Source organism: Pseudophryne corroboree, chromosome 5, assembly GCF_028390025.1.
Source record: "Pseudophryne corroboree isolate aPseCor3 chromosome 5, aPseCor3.hap2, whole genome shotgun sequence".
Classification (NCBI taxonomy): domain Eukaryota; kingdom Metazoa; phylum Chordata; class Amphibia; order Anura; family Myobatrachidae; genus Pseudophryne; species Pseudophryne corroboree.
This window is the reverse complement of record NC_086448.1, coordinates 164309662-164333294: the sequence shown is the minus strand read 5'-3', so window position 1 is coordinate 164333294 and position 23633 is coordinate 164309662. Positions and strand designations below refer to the sequence as shown.

Genomic DNA, 23633 nt, shown 5'->3' with positions numbered 1-23633 from the left:
ATGCGCACAACATATATTTACTGCTGTTCTGCTAAGCAGGGCAGCAAGTGACAGGAGCCTCACAACTGCCCCCCCCACCCCCCACGCGGGACACTGCGGCCTGCGGGTGGGACAGCGGGACAGTCCCAAAAAAACGTGACTGTCCCGTGAAAATCAGGACAGTTGGGCGGTATGGCAGCATTCTACTTCTGTCTCCAAGGTTGCTCCATTGGCATCAGATGCCCCCTTGGCCCCTAGAATAGTGGGGCCCTGGGCATCTGCCCACCTTCCCTTTATGTTTAGATGGCCCTGCATGACGCAAACCTTGCCACCAATCTCTGCCCACTAAGTAACCACACAATGACGTGGTCAGTTCATCAGTCAACTGCCACGCAGTGCATTGAGGTGGGCGGGCATCACAATGCAATTGCTACATCAAATTTTAGCCATACCCCCTCTTCTTTTCTTACCTGGCCTCCAAATCTTCCTGAAGTAGGCTAGGAAACATAGACAAGTATTCCTCCAGCAAAAGCAAACTATAGTATGCGAGCTGCAGAGGTTATTTAGCAGTCATGTTTATTGTACTGCAACATGTCATTATTAGATATACACACCATGTTCCCGCCTGATACAAAACATAAAACAACATGTTGCTGCACTGGTGTATTTCTGCTTTGTCCAAAATATGTTTACAGGACAATATCATACATGGCTTGTAATGTTGGATGGCGTGGAATAGTACTGCTCCTTCTCCTCATAATACACTGCCACCTTCTTGTACAGTGACAGCTATCTGTCTGAGCGTACCTGTCATTCCATCACTGTCAGCCTATATTCTCGTCTAGGTCGTATGAAAGTGCGGGCTTCACAGACAACTCATTTCCCCTCCTAGCTGTGGGGTCTATTCATAAAGCAGAGAAAAGCCCTGTATTGCGGAACGGGTTTCCGTGGAGAAGTTCCTGACTTCTAAAGCGGCACGCCCGCTCCATGCCTGAATCGCATTACCAAACTTTAGTATGATGAGTGCGATTCATTCAAGGATGGAAAGCTCAGCTCAGATTCACCATCTCAGGATAGCGTAATCTGAACTTCTGTGCGAAAACGGAAGAGAGGTTTAATACATCCCTGCACTCTGCCTGGCACTCGGCACTTGCTCCGCCCTCTTGATATCCCAGCAGCCCTTGCAGCCTCACCTGATCTCAGCCGTCGGACCTGACTGCCGACTCTGAAGACAGGATTGCCGGAGCCCTGGATACCGGATCGCTTTTACGGAAAGGTAAGTACACATGAATTGCTACTTAGCTAAGCTCTATAGTGATAAGTAACAATTCTTTAATGGACTTATAGACTTCTATAAGTGATGTATATATTAATTTCCATAAACTCTGCTGCAGTCTGTTAGAACATAACACACTTGCAATGGTTTTAGGATACATCACTGATAATCACTGGGTTCTCTTGCATTCAGAGAATGCCTGCCAGCTTGCCAAGCACTTCTCTCCGCTGACAACCAGCACTATCTAAAGACAGAGATTGCTGGTCAGTCGCGCCTGTATCTGCATGCTAATGTCGCTGCAAAGTCCTTCCATGGTGTACATCTGTGTGTCTGAGTGTGCAAGGACTGAGACGCCCACTGTCAGCTTTGGTAGATGCACCGTCTGTTGCACCATGGAATCTTGCACCTGCCCTATGCTAGGAGCACTTACTCCATCTGAGTATGGCCTCCTGTGTGAGCGCCTCAGCATCTTTGTACGCATCTGCTTTCAGCGACATGCCTGCGAACATGCAGAATCGAAGTTTGTCTTTTTAGCCACCCCCATGTTACCAGCCATGCGCCATTCAGGAACGCCGCTGACATTTCTGGTACCGTGTGTCCATATCTGTACTGTGACTTTATGTATTCTCAGGCCACCTGTATACTCAGGCCCTTTATGTTGTAGGACTTCTTGCTGACTGGTAATATCCATATCTCTCACCAGTAAGAGTTATATTTGTCTATGTATAATCCTAGGTTAGGGTTACATTGCCACATGTGCATTGTTATATAGCCACAAGCTTATTTGTTATAATGTGTACAAGCGGGGATCGCAGCAGTCACAAATGTTCTTATTTGTCTTCTAGGACCTCAGCTCCTTTGCTATGCCCTTTCTGGATGGAGACCTGGACAGTGCAGACAAAAATGCTCAGCGCAAGGTATGCTCACAGCAAGGGTCAGGGGGATCTGGACAATAGACTTATGTAGGTGGGACCAAAACAATTGTATATATGGATAGCACACCATTACCCCTAGCGTCAGTGGTGGCAAGCAGGGCCAATGCCTAGAATGGTTATACCAGAACAGGTATTGCCGTGGTACAAGTACTGCAGTACTCTTCCACATACAATTGTAATCTTTCTGCCATCAAGCGAAACAATGGCATTATCACATTATCAGAAATAACCGCATTATCACAAAATCTGAAATACTGTAAAAGCATTATCACATAATCTGAAATACTGTAAAAACATTATCACTGGCAAAAGGGAGACTCGTAACCCTTTAAAGTGATACAGTGCCCTCTTGTTTATTAAAGGGCTTTTCAACCCTAGGAAAACCCATCAAGAAAAAAACACCTGTGGAGCCCACGGGGGTGTTTCTGAGTACCCACAAATCCTCCTTGATGGACCAATTTTTTTTCATGTAATGGAGCTGCCTGCTGTGGTCTGTGATTTTATGCCCATCCTCGTGGCATTTGACTCCGTCCCATCTTCAAACTCCTGCGAATCACAGGTTGTGCAGCAGGTCTCTCCGTGCTGTGTGTCCACATAGCTGTGGCTCACTACAGTCCGCTCCCGGTGGAACTTGTAAGGGCTTTATTTCATTCCTCTTTCAGTATAATTTTAATGTTCTTCCGGTCCCTCTGTGATGACCTCACCACGGCTGCGCCTTTTGGTCGTCTAGGCAACCCAGACGTTCCTCCGTGGACAGGTCTTTCTATAAATAAAAACATCAGTGACAGATTGTGTCCTCGCAGCCTGTGAGGTCATCACAGAGGGACCGGAAGTACAGCTGGAAGCCGCGTCTCCGGTCCACGCACGAACACTGGCGGGCTTCTTCTAGATATAAGGTATGTGCTTGCTTTTAAGTATTGTTACACACCTTGACAAAGGGGCGGGTGAGCCCCGAAACGTCGGCTTTCTTGTACACTTTGAATACATCTATTTGATTTGAAATTCCCTGAGTGCCGCTGCTTTCTATTTTGGGATTCTATATATATATATATATATATATATATATATATATATATTTCTCTTACGTCCTAGAGGATGCTGGGGACTCCGTAAGGACCATGGGGTATAGACGGGCTCCGCAGGAGACATGGGCACCTAAAAGAACTTTCTAGTATGGTGTGCACTGGCTCCTCCCTCTATGCCCCTCCTCCAGACCTCAGTTAGATCTTGTGCCCAGAGGAGATAGGGTGCATTACAGGAGCTCTCCTGAGTTTTCTGTAAAAATAATTTTGTTAGTTTTTTTTTATTTTCAGGGAGCTCTGCTGGCAACAGACTCCCTCCATCGTGGGACTGAGGGGAGAGAAGCAGACCCACTTCTTAAGAGTTAAGGGCTCTGCTTCTTAGGCTACTGGACACCATTAGCTCCAGAGGGAGTCGGAACACAGGTCTCACCCTGGGGTTCGTCCCGGAGCCGCGCCGCCATCCTCCTCACAGATGCCGGATAAAAGAAGCCGGGTGAGTATGACAGATCATAAGAAGACGTCAGGCGGCAGAAGACTTCAGATCTTCATGAGGTAAGCGCGCAGCTGCCATTGCTCCCACATTTACACACACACATGGCACTGATGGGTGCAGGGCACGGGGGGGCGCCCTGGGCAGCAATAAACCTCGTTTTTAGGCAAGAAGCATGTAGTTAGGCTGCGGGGCAGTAAACTACGAATCCCCGCCATTTAAAAAAAACGCTGGCTCCCCAGACTCTCCCCTGCTGAGCATCAGAGGGCTGAAAATAAGAGAGGGGGGCACATATTTAAAGCGCAGTGAGTGGGGAATTCTGTATACATTTATATGTAAAAGCACTATCTGTTTTTTTTCCCCCTGGGTCAGTTGGCGCTGGTGTGTGCTGGCATACTCTCTCTCTGTCTCTCCAAAGGGCCTTCTTTGGGGAATTGTCCCCTTATAGTTATATCCCAGTGTGTGTGTGGGGTGTCGGTACGTGTGTCGGCATGTCTGAAACGGAAGGCTTATCCAAAGAGGAGGTGGAACAGATGAGTGGTGTGTCTCAGTCGGCGGTGCCGACTCAGGATTGGATGAATATGTGGCATATGTTAAATGCTAGTGTAGCTTCACTGCATGAAAGACTGGACAAATCAGAGTCCAGAGCGTCGGCAGGTAATCAATCTACAGATTGTGCCAACTCACAGGACCCGTTGGGGTCTCAGAAACGTCCCTTCTCACAAATAAGGGACACAGATACCGACACGGACTCTGATTCCAGTGTCGACTATGATGAAGCAAGGTTGCACCCCAGGGTGACAAATAGTATTCAGTGCATGATTATTGCAATAAAAGATGTGTTACATATCACTGATGAGCCCTCGGTGCCCGACACGAGGATACACATGTTTAAGGGAAAGAAACAGGTTATAAACTTTCCTCCTTCCCATGAAATTAATGAGTTATGTGAAAAAGCTTTGGAAACTCCAGATAAGAAACTGCAGATTCCCAAAAGGGTTCTTATGGCGTACCCTTTCCCTACACAGGACAGGGTACGTTGGGAATCCTCTCCCACAGTGGACAAAGCCTTAACACGCCTTTCCAAGAAGGTGGCGCTACCGTCCCCTGACACAGCGGCCCTCAAGGACCCTGCGGACCGCAGGCAAGAGACTACACTAAAGTCTATCTACACTCATACTGATACTTTGCTTAGACCGGCAACTGCGTCGGCATGGGTATGTAGTGCAGTAGCAGCTTGGACAGATACACTGTCAGCTGACCTTGATACCCTAGATAGGGATACAATTTTGTTAACATTAGCTCATATTAAGGATGCAGTCTTATATATAAGGGACGCTCAAAGAGACATTGGTTTACTGGGTTCAAGAGCCAATGCTATGGCTATTTCGGCAAGAAGAGCCTTGTGGATCCGCCAATGGACGGGGGATGCAGACTCAAAAAGGCATATGGAGGTTTTTACCTTACAAAGGTGATGTATTGTTTGGTGACGGCCTCGCGGACCTGATCTCTACAGCTACCGCGGGTAAGTCGACCTTTTTACCTTTTGTTCCCCAACAGCAAAAGAAACCCCCACAATATCAGATGCAGTCCTTTCGGTCGCATAGATCCAGAAGAGGTCGGGGCTCCTCTTTCCTCGCCAAAGGTAAGGGTAGAGGCAAGAGGACACCTGCTAAGGCTGGTTCCCAAGAGCAGAAGTCCTCCCCGGCTTCCGCTAAGTCCACCGCATGACGCTGCGGCTCCCCTGCGGGAGTCCGCTCAGGTGGGGGCACGCCTTCGACTATTCAGCCAAGTCTGGGTTCAGTCAGACGTGGACCCTTGGGTGATAGAAATAGTCTCCCAGGGCTACAAGCTGGAATTCGAAGAGGTGCCCCCACGCCGATTTTTCAAGTCGGCCTTACCAGCTTCTACTCCAGAGCGGGAAGTAGTGCTAGCTGCAATTCAAACGCTGTGTCAACAGCGAGTGATTATCAGGTTTCCCCTGAGCCAAAAGGGAAAAGGGTATTATTCAACCCTATTTGTGGTCCCGAAGCCGGATGGTTCGGTCAGGCCCATTTTAAACCTAAAATCCCTGAACCTGTACCTGAAAAGATTCAAATTCAAGATGGAATCGGTCCGAGCGGTGATAGCCTGCCTGGAAGGGGGGGATTTTATGGTGTCACTAGACATAAAGGATGCTTACCATCATGTCCCCATATATCCCTCTCATCAGGAGTACCTGAGATTCGCGGTACAGGATTGTCATTACCAGTTTCAGACGTTGCCGTTTGGGCTGTCCACGGCCCGAGGATTTTCACCAAGATAATGGCAGAAAAGATGTTGATCCTGCGCAAGCGAGGAGTCACAATTATCCCATACTTGGACGATCTCCTGATAAAAGCGAGATCAAGAGAGCAATTACTGGAGAACGTGGCACTCTCTCAGAGAGTGCTTCAGCAACATGGGTGGATTCTCAATCTACCAAAGTCACAGTTGGTTCCGACAACTTGACTAGCCTTCCTTGGCATGATACTGGACACGGAACAAAAGAAAATTTTCCTCCCGTTGGAAAAAGTCCAGGACCTCCAGAACATGGTCCGAGAACTACTGAAGCCGAAAAGAGTGTCAGCTCATCAATGCACTCGGGTTCTGGGGAAAATGGTGGCAACTTACGAGGCCATTCCCTTCGGCAGGTTCCATGCAAGGACGTTTCAATGTGATCTTCTGGACAAATGGTCTGGGTCCCATCTACAATTACATTAAAAAAAAATAAAAAAAATAACACTGTCCCCCAGGGCCAGGGTGTATCTTCTATGGTGGCTGCAAAGTGCTCACCTTCTAGAGGGTCGCAGGTTCGGCATTCAGGACTGGATCCTGGTAACCACGGACACGAGCCTCCGAGGATGGGGAGCAGTCACCCAAGGAAGAAATTTTCAGGGACTATGGTCAGACCAGGAGTCCTGTCTACACATCAACGTGTTGGAGCTAAGGGCCATATACAACGGCCTTCGACAAGCGGAGATTCTTCTTCGCAACCTACCGGTTCTGATTCAATCAGACAATGTCACAGCAGTAGCTCATGTGAACCGCCAAGGCGGGACAAGAAGCAGAGTCGCGATGGCGGAAGCCACCAGGATTCTTCGCTGGGCGGAAAATCACGTAAGCGCTCTGTCTTTATTCCGGGAGTGGACAACTGGGAAGCAGACTTCCTCAGCAGGCACGATCTCCATCCAGGAGAGTGGGGACTTCATCAAGAAGTCTTTGCAGAGATAACGGATCTCTGGGGAGTTCCTCAAATAGACATGAGGGGGTCACGCCTCAACAAGAAGCTTCGGAGGTATTGTGCCAGGTCCCGGGACCCTCGGGCAATAGCAGTAGACGCTCTGGTAACACCGTGGGTATTCCAGTCGGTCTACGTGTTTCCTCCTCTTCCTCTCATCACAAAAGTGTTGAGGATCATAAATCGAAAAAGAGTACAAACAATACTCATTGTTCCAGACTGGCCTCGAAGGGCCTGGTACTCAGATCTTCAGGAGATGCTCACGGAAGATCCCTGGCCTCTTCCTCTAAGGGAAGACCTGTTACAGCAGGGGCCCTGCATGTTCCAAGACTTACTGCGGTTACGTTTGACGGCATGGCGGTTGAATGCCGGATCCTAGCGGAGAAGGGTATTCCGGAGGAGGTCACACCTACTCTAATAAAGGCTAGGAAGGAGGTGACGGTAAAACATTATCACCGTATCTGGCGGAAATATGTCTCTTGGTGTGAAACCAAGAATGCTCCTATGGAAGATTTCCATCTGGGTAGTTTTCTCCACTTCCTACAGACAGGAGTGGATATGGGCCTAAAGTTAGGCTCTGTTAAAGTACAGATTTCGGCCTTGTCAATATTCTTTCAGAAGGAATTGGCTTCTCTCCCAGAAGTCCAGACATTTGTAAAAGGAGTACTATGCATCCAGTTTCCTTTTGTGCCCCCGGTGGCACCATGGGACCTGAACGTGGTGTTGCAGTTCCTTAAATCACACTGGTTTGAACCCCTTAAAACGGTGGATTTGAAATTTCTCACCTGGAAGGTGGTCATGTTGTTAGCCTTGGCATCTGCGAGGCGTGTGTCAGAATGGGCGGCCTTGTCTTACAAGAGCCCTTACTTGATTTTTCACGTAGATAGAGCGGAATTGAGGACTCGTCCTCAATTTTTACCCAAGGTGGTGGAGGATTCCATGTCCCTGGATGTAGTCAGGGCCTTAAAAATGTATGTAGCCAGGACGGCTAGAATTAGGAAAACAGATGCATTGTTTGTCCTGTATGCTGCCAACAAGATTGGCGCGTCTGCTTCGAAGCAGACTATTGCTCGCTGGATCTGTAACACGATTCAGCAGGCTTATGTTACGGCTGGATTGCCGTTACCGCATTCAGTAAAAGGCTCTTCTTGGGCGGCTGCCCGGGGCGTCTCGGCATTACAGCTTTGCCGAGCAGCAACTTGATCGGGGTCAAACACTTTTGCTAAATTCTACAAGTTTGATACCCTGGCTGATGAGGACCTAGCATTTGCTCAGTCGGTGCTGCAGAGTCATCCGCACTCTCCCGCCCGATTGGGAGCTTTGGTATAAACCCCATGGTCCTTACGGAGTCCCCAGCATCCTCTAGGACGTAAGAGAAAATAAGATTTTAAACCTACCGGTAAATCTTTTTCTCGTAGTCCGTAGAGGATGCTGGGCGCCCGTCCCAGTGCGGAAAATCTGCAAGACTTGTATATAGTTATTGCTTACATAAGGGTTATGTTACAGTTAGACTCTGTCTTGGACCGGTACTGTTGTTTGTTCATACTGTTAACTGGTTATGTGTATTCCGGGTTATATGGTATGATTGGTGTGGGCTGGTATGAATCTTGCCCTTAGATTAACAAAATCCTTTCCTCGTGTTGTCCATCTCCTCTGGGCACAGTTCTCTAACTGAGGTCTGGAGGAGGGGCATAGAGGGAGGAGCCAGTGCACACCATACTAGAAAGTTCTTTTAGGTGCCCATGTCTCCTGCGGAGCCCGTCTTTACCCCATTGTCCTTACGGAGTCCCCAGCATCCTCTACGGACTAGGAGAAAAAGATTTACCGGTAGGTTTAAAATCTTATTTTATATATATATATAAAGAAGGTGAAAACAGCGCCTACTAGTGCAGTATATTAGGATCCTTCAAATGAAAACCTCCACCAGTTCAATAACACCCTTAGAAAAACGCAAGTACCATCATGAGTGGAGTTAACCACTTAATTAAATTGCACGCTCTCAAAATGGGAATTCCCGAACTAGATAGATTTCTCCCTTCAGCTCCAGAACCTCATGGTACTTCTAATGCTCAATGATCACCAATGAAAAGAAAGAAGGTAGCCGAAATAGTGTAATAAAGTTTTAACACCAGTTTAATTGTTAAAAAACAAAGCAAATACCCATACATCAAAATAATGTAAAAATAGCTTATCTGATGTGTAGTAGATACAGTTCAGTCTCTGTTCCTCTATATATATATATATACATACACACACATACATACATACAGTGCATCCGGAAAGTATTCACAGCGCTTCACTTTTTCCACATTTTGTTATGTTACAGCCTTATTCCAAAATGGAATAATTAAATTTTTTCCCTACATACAATACCCCATAATGACAACATGAAAAAAGTTTTTTTTAGATTTTTGCAAATTTATTAAAAATAAAAAACTAAGAAATCACATGTACATAAGTATTCACAGACCTTGCCATGAAGTTCAAAATTGAGCTCAGGTGCATCCTGTTTCCACTGATCATCCTTGAGCTGTTCCTACAGCTTAATTGGAGTCCACCTACTGTAAATTCAGTTGATTGGACATGATTTGGAAAGGCACACACCTGTCGATATAAGGTCCCACACTTTGACAGTGCATGTCTGAGCACAAACCAAGCATTAAGTAAAAGGAATTGTCTGTAGACCTCCGAGACAGGATTGTCTTGAGACACAAATCTGGGGAAGGGTACAGAAAAATGTCTGCTGCTTTGAAGGTCCCAATGAGCACAGTGGCCTCCATCCATAAATGGAAGAAGTTCGGAACCACCAGGACTCTTCCTAGAGCTGGCCAGCTGTCTAAACTGAGCGATCGGGGGAGAAGGGCCCTAGTCAGGGAGGTGACCGAGAACCCGATGGTCATTCTGTCAGAGCTACAGCATTCTTCTGTGGAGAGGAGAACCTTCCAGAAGGACAACCATCTCTGCAGCAATCCACTAATCAGGCCTGTATGGTAGAGTGGCCAGATGGAAGCCACTCCTTGGTAAAAAGCACATGGCAGCTCCCTGGAGCTTGCCAAAATGTACCTGAAGGACTCCCAGACCATGAGAAACAAAATTCTCTGGTCTGATGAGACAAAGATTGAACTCTTTGGCGTGAATGCCAGGCGTCCTGTTTGGAGGAAACCAGGCATCGCTCCTCACCAGGCCAATGCCATTGCTACAGTGAAGCATGGTGGTGGCAGCATCATGCCGTGGGGATGTTTTTCAGCGGCAGGAACTGGGAAACTAATCGGGAAAGATGAATGCAGCAATGTACAGAGACATCCTGGATGAAAACCTGCTCCAGAGGGCTCTTGACCTCAGACTGGGGCGACGGTTCATTTACAGCAGGACGACGACCCTAAGCATGCAGCCAAGATATCAAAGGAGTGGCTTCAGGACAACTCTGTGAATGTCCTTGAGTGGCCCAGCCAGAGCCCAGACTTGAATCCGAGTGAACATCTCTGGAGAACATCTCTGGAGAGATCTGGAAATGGCTGTGCACCCACGCTTCCCATCCAACCTGATGGAGCTTCAAAGGTGCTGCAAAGAGGAGTGGGCGAAACTGCCCAAAGATAGGTGTGCCAGGCTTGTGGCATCATATTCAAACAGACTTGAGTCTGTAATTGCTGCCAAACAATCATCAACAAAGTGTTGAGCAAGGCTGTGAATACTTATGTACATGTAATTTTTAGTTTTTTAGTTTTCATAAATTTGCAAAAATCTAAAGAAACTTTTTTCACATTGTCATTATGGGGTATTTTGTGTAGAATTTTGAGGGAAATATGAATTTAGTCCATTTTGGAATAAGGCTGTAACATAACAAAAGTTGGAAAAAATGACGCGCTGTGAATACTTCCTGGATGCACTGTGTGTGTGTGTGTGTGTGTATGTATGTATATATATATAAGTATGTATGTATATATATATATATATATATATATATATATAGAATGTCCAAGGGAGCTATACAATATAGGGCTAGATGCATCATCGCTTGGAAAGTGATCAAATGTAGACTGAAAAAGTACCAGCCAATCAGCTCCTAACTGCCATTTTTCAAACACAGCCTGTGACATGGAAGTTAGGAGCTGATTGGCTGGCTCTTTTTCACTCTACATTTTATCACTTTCCAAGTGATGATGCATCTGGGCCATAATCTTTAGACCTTTACATATGAGTCCTCTTCCAAATTTTGACCACTATTTACTTGAAAACTTCAATTTATTTACATATTAGCATTTAACAATATATTGCAGTGAATACAATTCCTGCGTCAATGTCAAATGGCTAACACATCCACATTAAAATACAAACATCAGATGGATCAATGATGAAACAGATTCTTAATCCAGTGTTTCTTAATTAATGCATATCTGATGTTCTCGCATCCGAACCAAACCCTACGCGTTTCGGCCAAATGGACTTCATCAGGGGCTCATATTAAATGGATCGGAAGAGCTCTATGGGGCAAATGATAAATCATATGGTCGTGTTGTACCCAAAATAAAAAATCGATATAAAAATACAATAATAAAACAAAATGCGCTGAGTTCACAATTATTCACTATCACGTTTGTATGGATCAAGCCAACAATAACGCTGAGTTCACTATTAGCCACAATCTCATTAGTGTTGAACTAGCTTCACAGAATGGGTATGTCTCTCCTGATGACCAGATATACACACACACACATACACACACACACACTTTGTGTATCTATTATATATACTTGTTTAACGGTCCCAGTATATACAGGGTCACATCAATCTCCACTCCCCTGCTTGGCTGCTTCCCTCTATGGACCCCCCACCCCTACAAACCCTGCATTTGCCCCTGCAAGAGTAGCAGTGGTTGTGACAGACTGTCTAAAAACAATTGCATAACCAGCTCTCTTACTATGTATGGATTTTTACCCAGTTTTCTCAGGGTATATTGCTATAGTGGAGTCATTATTTAAGTACAAATACGCATAAATTCATTGCTGCTGAATCCGTGGATACACAATACACAATACAAACAATAGATCTGCTTTGACTGAGCATTTCCTGAGCTAGTGCTGTTGCCAACAGTCATTCTAAGCATAGAAAGTAAATAGTAAGTGTGTAGACTCACAGCAGGCTTGGCATAGTACAGCTCAACTACTTGTTAAGCATTGGTTTAAGCTGGGTACACACTAGATGATTTTTTTGGATGATTTGTCGTTCAGCGATAAAGAAATCATCCACATCGTCCAGTGTGTACGCACTACTGCGCGCTCCCGTGAGTCGTTTGTCGCATCTTTTTGTCAGCCCTACATGCTGTACAATCTGAGAGTGACGTTAACGATGTTAAGCAAATTGTGCATTGTGTACGCATTACCTACCTATACCTGATATAATGTTAAGGACCACACTACTGAACAATGCTCGATATAGCGTTCGGTCGTCAGCAAGATTGCACAGTGTGTATGCACCATGGCCTTAATTCAGCATGAGTAATCGCAAAACTACTACTCATGTCTCTAGCTAGTGCGGGGGCACCCAGCACAGGGCAAGGTCGCCCTGCATACCGCCCCCCTTCCTGCTAAAATTTGAGCGCATCATTTTAAGGGTTGCCTTCTGTGCAGCATAGCTGCGAAGGCAGTCGCGTGCAGCTATGTTTCGGGTCACAGCGGCTGCATGTGACATCACGCAGCCGCCATGGCCCGCTCCACAAACAGTCCGGGCAAGCCTCCATTGTCCAGGTCGCGCCCCCCGAACTGCGCGTTGCCACCTACAAAACACTGCATTGACACCCCGTTCCCACCCACCCCCCCTGCCGGGACTTGGACTGCAATCGCACAGTGGTTTGCACGCATGCGCAGAAGTGCTGAAATCGCCAAATAGAAATTTTAGCACTTCTGCATTCAGTGCTGAATCAGGCCCTATATCATTGGCTTGTTGCCTAGTGTGTACCCAGCTTTAGACTGTGTTTGGAAAACTGACGTTGATCAACCATCATTTCCTAAATGCCTATCTGCAGCAAACCCAATGAAATTCCGCTGTGGTTTTAGAGCACTGCACATATCTCTCAAAAAATAATATGTGAGTCAGGGTCGGGTTCTAAGCCAACCGGAGCCCAGGCAATCTCAGTTTATTCATAACGATACGTGGTGCAAGGCATGGAGCTGGTTACTCTTATCAGACCAATAACCTTTGACTTTTCTTTACTCAGATTGCATACTTTGTCCTGCGTTTTGCATCTTAATTCAATAATAGTGTACTATACATGGATTAGTATTTTTACTGACCCCTCTACACCCTACACTACAGCTCTGACCCCTCTATACTGCCACTACATTACTGACCACACTAAACCCTATACTACATTACTGACCCCTATACACCTGTCGAAGTCAAAAATATTACATAAAAAGAACATACAAACTACACACATTATGAGTCGCTATACTTGCAAATACGCGCAGCGAGCACAGCAATATATGGTAACACACGCATTTACACGGACATGCCACAGAGATGGATTCGACACTTATTTCATGCAGTACATAATTATAATAATATCAAGCGCCAGACATCATGATGATTTAAAATTATGAAATGAAGTAATGTCATGTATGTGTATTATTTGAACGAAACCAGATACACCTGTCATATTTGGTATTAAAGCAAGCAGATTAATGTGTAGATTAATTTGATACTTGTTATTAGTTGTAGGACATTGCAACAAATAATTATGATTAAATGTATGTAAGCTAAAATCACTTTTATTAGAACAATAGATATTCCAAACAGGTAGTGGACAGGAAGCTTAGGCCAGCCCTTTGGATGTCTTCAAGGCTGAACCTGATTAGCATATACAAAGAGACTAGTGACTCATCATGAATGAGGAAGTTCCCTCCCCCCAAACTAGATAACACATTGCTGATCACACAGGAGAGCAGTTGCTGTTTTGGACTAGACGATGATGGAGTTATTGCCAGATCAGTTCCTGTATTTATTTGCTGAGAGAGAGAGAGAGAGAGAGAGAGAGAGATATTAAGAGGAGGATGCATTGAAAAAATATGGTAATTGTATAACTGGCCTGTAACTGTATGTAACTGTAACTGTATGTAACTGCATTTTAAATATTTGTGAGAAAGCAATTTGGCATTCACACACCCTACACTACATTACTGACCACACTATACCCTATAATACTTTACTGACCCCTCTACACCTACACAACAGCTCTGATCCCTCTAAACTCCACACTACATTACTGAATGCTCTATACCCCACACTACATCACTGACTGCTCTATACACTACACTACATCACTGACTGCTCTATAGATTACACTACATTACTGACCCTTCTATACCCTACACTACATTACTAATCCCTCTATACTCAACACTACATTACTAATCCCTCTATACCCAACACTATATCACTGACCCCTCTACACCCTACAATACAGCACTGACCCCATCTACCCTACACTGGATTCCTGACCCCTCTATATTACCACTACATTACTGTTCCCACTATTCCCTATCCTGCATTACTGACCCCTCTATACCCTTCACTACATCACTGACCCCTCTATACCCCACACTACATCACCGACCCCTCTATACACTGCACTACATTACTACACTACACTACTAATCCCTCTATACCCCACACTACATTACTGATCCCTTTATAAGCTACACTACTGATATCTGCTGCAGACCCTTTTTAATACATATGGGGATCGTTATGTGTTGCAGAAGTGGCAATTATGCTGCCACTTGTTTATTTATACTGTACATGCTTTATGGCATAGGTACGCATACAGTACACTTATTTACATTTACTCATATACAGTACATAGATAAACGCACACATACAGACCCTAATATACATATTTGGTCATATTTCAAAATATATAGATACATAGGTACATACATTCATATATATAGAAACACACATTCAGACACATATATAGTTGCTTTTATAGTGGAAAATAAACTGCTTATTAATTTACTCTTACATAGGTACACATAGAGTGCATCCAGAAAGTATTCACAGCGCTTCACTTTTTCCACATTTTGTTATATTACAGTCTTATTCCAAAATGGAATAAATTAATTTTTTCCCTCCAAATTCTACACACAATACCTCATAATGACACCATGAAAAAGTATTTTTGAGATTTTTGTAAATTTATTAAAAATAAAAAACTAAGAAATCACATGTACATACTGTAAGTATTCACAGCCTTTGCAATGAAGCTAAAAATTGGGCTTAGGTGCATCCTGTTTCCACGGATCATCCTTGAGATGTTCCTACAGCTTAATTGGATATAAATTGGATATAAATTCAGTTGATTGGACATGATTTGGAAAGGCACACACCTGTCTATATAAGGTCCCACAATTAACAGTGCATGTCTGAGCACAAACCAAGCATGAAGTCAAAGAAATTGTCTGTAGACCTCCAAGACAGGATTGTCTCGAGGCACATATCTGGGGAAGGGTACAGAAAAAGATCTGCTGCTTTGAAGGTCCCAATGAGTACAGTGGCCTCCATCATCCATAAATGGAAGAAGTTCGGAACCACCAGGACTCTTCCTAGAGCTGGCTAGCCGTCTAAACTGAACAATCGGGGGAGAAGGGCTCTAGTAAGGGAGGTGACCAAGAACCCGATAGTCACTCTGTCAGAGCTACAGCATTCCCCTGTGGAGAGAGGAGAATCTTCCAGAAGGACAATCATCTCTGCAGCAATCCACCAATCAGGCCTGTATGGTAGAGTGGCCAGACGGAAGCCATTCCTTAGTAAAAAGTACATGGCAGCCCGTCTAGAGTTTGCCATAATGCACCTGAAGGGAATCTCAGACCATGAGAAACAAAATTCTCTGGTCTGATGAGACAAAGATTGAACTCTTTGGTGTGAATGCCAGGCGTCATGTTTGGAGGAAACCAGGCACCGCTCATCACCAGGTCAATACCATCGCTACAGTGAAACATGGTGGTGGCAGCATCATTCCGTGGGGATGTTTTTCAGCGGCAGGAATTGGGAGACTAGTCAGGATAGAGGGAAAGATGAATGCAGCAATGTACAGAGACATCCTGGATGAAAACTTGTTCCATGCTCTTGACCTCAGACTGGGACAATGGTTCAACTTTCAGCAGTACAATGACCCTAAGCACACAGCCAAGATATCAAAGGAGGGGCTTCAGGACAACTCTGTGAATGTCCTTGAGTGGCCCAGCCAGAGCCCAGACTTGAATCCAATTGAATACCTCTGGAGAGATCTAAAAATGGTTGCGCACTGACGCTTCCCATCCAACCTGATGGAGCTTGAGCGGTGCTGCAAAGAGGAATGGGCAAAACTGCTCAAAGATAGATGTGCCACACTTGTGGCATCATATTCAAAAAGACTTGAGGCTGTAATTGCTGCCAAAGGTGCATCAACAAAGTATTGAGCAAAGGCTATGAATACTTATGTACATGTGATTTCTTAGTTTTCTATTTTTAATACATTTTGCAAAAATCTAAAAAAAAACTTTTTTCACATTGTCATTATGGGATATTGTGTGTACAATTTTGAGGAAAAAATTAATTTATTCCATTTTGGAATAAGGCTGTAACATAACAAAATGTGGAAAAAGTGAAGCGCTGTGAACACTTTCCGGATGCACTGTATACTCGTATACATAAACACACACATACTAATATACTGTACATAGGCACACATACTGTATATCAATATACATAGCTACTTACATGTACACAAACATACAGTTTAGGTACACACATATATACATATTCATCAAGGGGAGCACCCTTGATGAAGTCCAACCGGACAAAATGCTTTGGGTGATACCTGATTTTACCCATCCATGCACATATAATCAAATATACATTTGCATACAGTAAGTAGTGTCAACTGTCTCCTAGAAAAGTGGAGGCGAGAGAAGGGGAGGAGTAATGAGGACTGACGCCTGCTCTGGTATCACAGCACAGATGTCAGCCCAAGCAAGCAGGAGGTAGGGGACAGAGCAGCAGTGTGAACTTTCAGTATGGCCAGCATAGTGGGCACCTGTCACCATTAATACCTTGTACCTGAAGAACATTCTTCTTCTTTTTTTTGCATGGGTATTCAGTTGTGCCCTCCATGGGCCTGTGCCCCAGGCAATGGCCTTGTCAGCCCACCCCTTTGGCCGCAATTGTGTGGAGTCCCATCCTAAGTTGATAACCAGCTGGTTGGTAATACCCATCTGCAGTCTCCTCACCATCACTCCACCTCCAGTTGGCTCCACGATTGGCTTCCCTAGGCAGTTGGGCTTGCAAAAATATCTACCTGTTGGCACCCATCCAGGGGTTTCCCTCTCTATAATGTCCCTAAACGTCATAAAAGATTTCTTTACTGTTCATATACAGACCTAACGATCAGCCAAGAACAAAATACTGACATTTTATTTTTAATTGTTTGAACTATATCCTATATATAGCCCATAATTTTGTTGTGCTTCTGCTTAAGCAATGTCTTCACATTTAGAGCGTTGGGAACAGCGATAAGAAAAGTTGGAAAAAAAAAGTCAGAAGTTCAAGACATGATTAAAACACATCAATGCCTCTTTATAAATGTCAAGTATACCATTAAGAGCAATTGAGCATTTCATCTGTTCAACCTACTGTCATTTTATCTTTGCCTCCTACAGACAGAAGAATCTACCTGCACTGGGAGCCCCTCAAAAAGCTTTTTCCCAAAAGGTCTACAAAACCGACCATCTAGTCCATTGTCCGCCCCTGCGAAAGCAAGATATAGCCCTGGATCCCCAAAAACGTTGTTCCCCTTCCCATACTTGGAGTCCCCTCCTCGTTCACCTCGGCGTATGAGCTTTAGTGGCATTTTCAGATCTTCTTCCAAAGACTCTACATCCTCAACTTCTAACCCATCTACCTCACCTGGTGGCATCAAATTCTTCACAAGGTCAAGAAAAGGTAAGGCAGTACCATGCAGCTCGGGAATACATGGCACAACTAAACCACTTTTAGCTACAAGAGGAATGTTGTCTAGAACAGATTTGTATAACATCACATTAGTTGCTTAGGAGATTAGAAACAGAGAAGCGTTAGACAGGTATTCAACCGTTTTCTTCTTCTTCTTCATTATTCATGATTGAAGGCTGTAACACAGACTTTATGGTTATCAGATGCAATGGGAATAGTAATCTGAGCTCATCCAAGCCACTTTGGTTCTATTTGTTTTATTATACACAATTTCCTTAAGTGTTCATTATCCAAAGATCTGCCCTCTTTTGTCTGGAGCACCTTATCTAATTGTTGGTAATTATCCTAATCATTGTCTTTTGTCTTCAAATTCAACAAAGATAGATTTGGCTAATGTGCTTGTAACAAAATTGGACTATAGAGGTCTGTTATACAGAACATAACATTGTAAGTTATATGATTCTACATAGCCTTATATTTCACTTATTCAAGTAGATAACTTCTGTATTTGTGGTGCACTAACTGTGGTCTACTGGAATGTAGCTGTTCATTTCTGATATGGTAGTAGTAATAAATCAGATTAAATACACATATATTTTTTGTTTATATAAGTCTGTTATTATACAATACTCTAGTTATTTGCAGGGTCTGATGTCCATGCCCAGAACATCAAAGACCCCAAATAATTACCGTCCCCCTCACATCATCTACTGTGTGTGTGTGTGTGTGTGTGTGTGTGTGTGTGTGTGTGTGTGTGTGTGTGTGTGTATATATATATACATATACATATATACATTCCAGCACAATTAACTAAGCGGTGGCACTCTGAGATTCAATACAAACATTAATGGAAACAAACATGTAGATTTCATCTATCTCGCAAGCCTTAAATCTACACGTTTGTATTCTATTAACGTTTGTATTGAATCTCAGAGTGCCGCCGCTTATTTGATTGTGCTGGAGTATTCTGTGTCCAGATGGCACCTGAGTAAGTTGGACTACAAAAAAAGGTGGGAGTGCCGATCCTTTTTTTTATACAGGTTGAGTATCCCTTATCCAAAATGCTTGTGACCAGAGGTATTTTGGATATGGGATTTTTCCGTATTTTGGAATAATTGCATACCATAATGAGATATCAGGGTGATGGGACCTAAATATAAGCACAGAATGCATTTATGTCACATATACACCTTATACACACAGCCTGAAGGTAATTTTAGCCAATATTTTTTATAACTTTGTGCATTAAACAAAGTGTGTCTACATTCATACAATTCATTTATGTTTCATATACACCTTATACACACAGCCTGAAGGTCATTTAATACAATATTTTTAATAACTTAGTGTATTAAACAAAGTTTGTGTACATTGAGCCATCAAAAACAAAGGTTTCACTATCTCACTCTCACTCAAAAAATTCCGTATTGCGGAATATTCCGTATTTCGGAATATTTGGATATGGGATACTCAACCTGTGTGTGTATATATATATATATATATATATTTATATATTAGCTGTTCTACCCGTCCTTCACACAGGAGTTTCTGATTTTCACGGTTGTAAGTATAAGTAAGTGTTGAAAATTTGGTAAGTCTATAGAGATGCAAATTTGAGACGCCTTAATGTAAGTAACTATTAATCCATGGTTCTTGGCGTTACCCGAGGAGCACCTGTAGCAGATTCGTTAAAAAGTGACAGGACCATTTTTGTAGTTTATTAAATTCTACCCACTGGAGGTGCAATCCAAATGTTGATCCATTTGACCATTTGGGCATTATTGTTCACGCAATGTATCGATAATGATGTCATTATGTCAACCCCCTTTTTATCCCCTTAGAGGAGGTTTATTAAAATTTTAATGACGTAGTTTTCCCACTTCCCACCTGCAGAATACCTATGTTACATTTCATCTTCCTAACATATCGGAAAGTAAGAGAATTAGTGATGAGTGAATGAGTGAGGGTTTTCGCATTTTTGTAGTTAATGAAATTGTACATACTGGAGTTGCAATCCACATGCTGATCCGATTGGGTGTTATCGTTCATGTAATGCAAGCTACGCATCGGTGATAACATCATTATGTCAACCCCCTTTTCATCTCCTTAGGGGAGGTTTATTAAAATTCTAATGACGTAGTTTTCCTATTTCCTGCCTGAAGAATACCTGTGTTAAATTTAAGCTTCCTAACATATCAGGAAGTAAAAGTAAGAGAATTAGTGATGAGTCAGTCAGTGATTGAGCGAGGGCTTTTGCATATATATATATATATATGCAAAAGCCCTCACTCAATATATATACTCTATATATATATACACAATGGAGCAGCCCGGCACTCCCTGAGTTTGTCCAATAGCCGGCCCAGGTGCCCTCCGTGGTTTAGTAGTAATACGTAGGAAGAAATCGGCGGCACTCCAGGACTTTCAAGTAGGAAAATTGTATATTTAAAACATCACAAAATACAACATGTGACCTACGTTTCGGGGCCCGTAGCCCCTTTTTCAAGGGGCTACGGGCCCCGAAACGTCGGTCACATGTTGTATTTTGTGACGTTTTAAATATACAATTTTCCTACTTGAAAGGCCTGGAGTGCCGCCGATTTTTTTCCTACGTGTATATATATATATATATATATATATATATATATATATATATATACACACACTCAACAGTTATATGAAACATAAAAACTGGATCCTGAATTTAAAAAATGAGGTCATTACATTTGCATGAGTATGTACATCACACCTGGTTGTTTCTCTCTAGTCTCTTTCTCTACTTTGCTGATTTTCCCTTTTGAAAAAATATTGCATTGCTCCGTGCAGTAACTAATGATGAAGGACGTGATAACAATGCCTACAATAAAAGTAGAACATTAGGAAACCTCTGAGGTTAGGCTAGTCACATTAGTTTGCAGGCGTTGTTTGGTCTCCTGAATCTTACATTTAGCTTGGTCAGCAGTTCTCTCAGTATAACAGTGAGATAGAAACAGAAGAGATACTGTAAGTGGAACGTAATACCTTTCTCAATGGGATGGGTTGGGGAATGTCCAAGCAGCACATTCCTGGGCAGCCTATATTTATACCAGGAGAAAACAGCCGCTCACTTACGCTGTTTGGTAGTGCTTGGCCTCATAAATCAGAAACCGTCATCAATGCTTGGCAGTGTAGTGACTCTGCATATATTTACACTGCTGCCCAAGTTCCCATTACAAAAGGCTCATCTAATTGTAGTGTACTGTATATCTGTACTAGTGTACTGTATATCTGTAGTGTACTGTGTATGTTGTGTACTTGCTGGACCATGAATAATCATCTGGAATGAATGTAGCTTTTGGTTATCTGAATAGGGTACAGCAGATGCCCATCATTGACCCTGAAGTGAGAATTTAATGAGTGCAAGTCATATATATATTACAAATCATAAATCCTTAGAATGAAAAAGAAGTGTAAGGTTTGAGAAGTTTAATTATCACGGTTAGCAATGTTCTGGGACACAGAGGACCAAGTGTTGCTAGTTCTTCTGCAAGTGCCCCTGAGATACCCTATCATACCTTCAACTGCCTATAGTGTACCATTTAGACTCCTTATACACTCGCAGTGAACGTTCATTCCCGGGAATGTGTCCCGGTATATTTGCCGGGACACATTCCCGAGAATGACCCATTCACATTAGCGGGCCGACCCGGCATATTGCCGGGTCGGTGACGTCATCGCTGACTCTAGCGGAGGCGGTGCTTGGAGATAATCTACTCCAAGCACCGCCTTCTCCTATGCAGAGAACGGGTGCCGGGTCGCCTTGACCCGGTATACCCGTTCACACTGCACAGCTTCCCAGGACGCAACCCAGGTCGCTTGTCCCGGGAAATTGTCCCTGTACCCATTCATACTCACAAAAATCCCGGGATGATGCGCGTTCACGTGCAATATCCCGGGATTTTTCTGCGAGTATAAAAGGGGTATAACACGCCGGCAGCGCTGCAAGTTACGGGTGGGTACGGCATACCCTTAAGAATTTAGCCGTGGGTACGCGCGCACACAGTACCTGTAAGACATTTTTTAAACTTGCACCACTGCTCGCCAGTGACCCAACAGAAATATGATGGACCTTAATGGCGATTACTGTATAGGTCCATTCTGATATGTGAGCAAAGGAGAAGAAAAATTAAATGATGTAGACATAATGAGTTCTGGATTAATAAATAATTACTCCAGGGATTATGTGTAACTGTACCAAGGTATAAATCACAGTGGGACAGAGACGACCTAGGCTCTTTGGAACGTAGACTGGTCTTTTTAATCGGATCGTCATTTTAATCAGATTCATTTTTATTTAATGAAGAATTAAGGCCTGTGTGGGAACAATAATGGTCACATTTAATAAGGTATTAAGATCCATTCACGGTTAATGATTAAATCCCTTAGAGTGGAACTACACCTACAGTATGAGAATGGGAACATCTGTACAAAATATGTAGTTACACATTTCCCATATATTAGGTTTCAGAGTTCTTCAGTTATATCAACAGGATAAATGCATGTTACAGATGTGTCCTCATGCATCTAACCTCAGTACGCCATGCAGTGCGAGATGCCTGATGTGAGTTGCCAGGTCCTGTGCAACTCAGCTAACGTCTGGCGTCTTTTTTGCAATGCACGAGGCAACTGTGCTGTTTAATTTAATATATGACACTTGTATACTGTGTGTGACTGAGTCTGTATACGGAGCAGAACAGGACTTGTACTGGAAAAATCTGCGGCTGCTACATTGTAGCACTGACTGTACAGATTCAGAGACTCAGTCACACACAGATATACAAGTGTCATATCACATTAATCAGTACAGTCTCTTGGTGCACCCTAGTCACATTGCGTTGCGACTGATACCCCTTTCACACCGCAGCTATAACCCGGTAAATTGAAGTTTTTTAAGCCTTCCAAAACGGTTCTAGCTGCGGTGTGAAAGGGCCACTTTGAATTTACTGGTTACAGATTACTGGTATTTTAAAACGGTTAAAAAGCAGGGTCCTACACGGTTCAGACCCGTTTCATTGTGCAATGTGAAAGGCTCTGAAACGGTATTTCCAAACCACAGAAGGTGATAGGCTGTCTCCATGCGTGATGTCATCAGGCAGAAGCAGGAAATAAACTGGAGGAAACACATGAGAGTGAAGAAGCATTTTTTTTATACAGAATACAGTTTAAAATGGCAAATTGGAGTGATGAGGAGGTTAGGGAGCTGCTTAGGATGAGAGGGGATGAAGAAATTGCTAGACAAATCACTGGGACAGTGAAGGATGCAGTAATCTACAAAAACATGGTAAAGATGCTCGAAGCTGCTGGGTTCCATCGTACGACTAGCCAAATTATTAATAATTAATTAATAATTATTAATAATGTGTGGGCCAGAAAAGTCCATTTAAAATGACAACCACTGTTTTCTATGGGAGAAACGGGTTCAGTGTGAAAGGTACCAAAACGGTAAGGTATCCGGACTCCAGGTCGACAACAAAAAGGTTGACACACCTTAGGTCGACGCCAATTGGTCGACACACCTTAGGTCGACATGGACAAAAGGTCGACATGGACAAAAGGTCGACAGGAACAAGGTCAACATGGAAAAAGGTCGACATGAGTTTTTCACAATTTTTTTCTTTTTTGGAACCTTTTCATACTTACCGATCCA

The 23633-nt window shown here is 43.5% G+C and overlaps 1 protein-coding gene and 1 long non-coding RNA gene across 5 annotated transcripts in view; one reads left to right on the top strand and one right to left on the bottom strand.

Annotated features, from left to right (window-relative positions):
* The window catches only part of PRKAG2 (protein kinase AMP-activated non-catalytic subunit gamma 2), a 656600-nt gene that overhangs the window by 259689 nt on the left and 373278 nt on the right, over nt 1-23633 (top strand). For 2 of the 3 annotated variants that reach the window (XM_063921848.1, XM_063921850.1), the window contains exons 2-3: nt 2101-2172; nt 17656-17938. In XM_063921848.1, the coding sequence (XP_063777918.1) occupies nt 2101-2172; nt 17656-17938 (355 nt within the window). The remainder of the gene's footprint in view (nt 1-2100; nt 2173-17655; nt 17939-23633) is intronic. The other variant, XM_063921849.1, reaches the window with a different exon arrangement.
* The window catches only part of LOC134927427 (uncharacterized), a 51924-nt gene continuing 42003 nt past the window's right edge, over nt 13713-23633 (bottom strand). For both annotated transcript variants that reach the window (XR_010177636.1, XR_010177637.1), the window contains one exon: nt 13713-13965. This is a non-coding gene — a long non-coding RNA (uncharacterized LOC134927427). The remainder of the gene's footprint in view (nt 13966-23633) is intronic.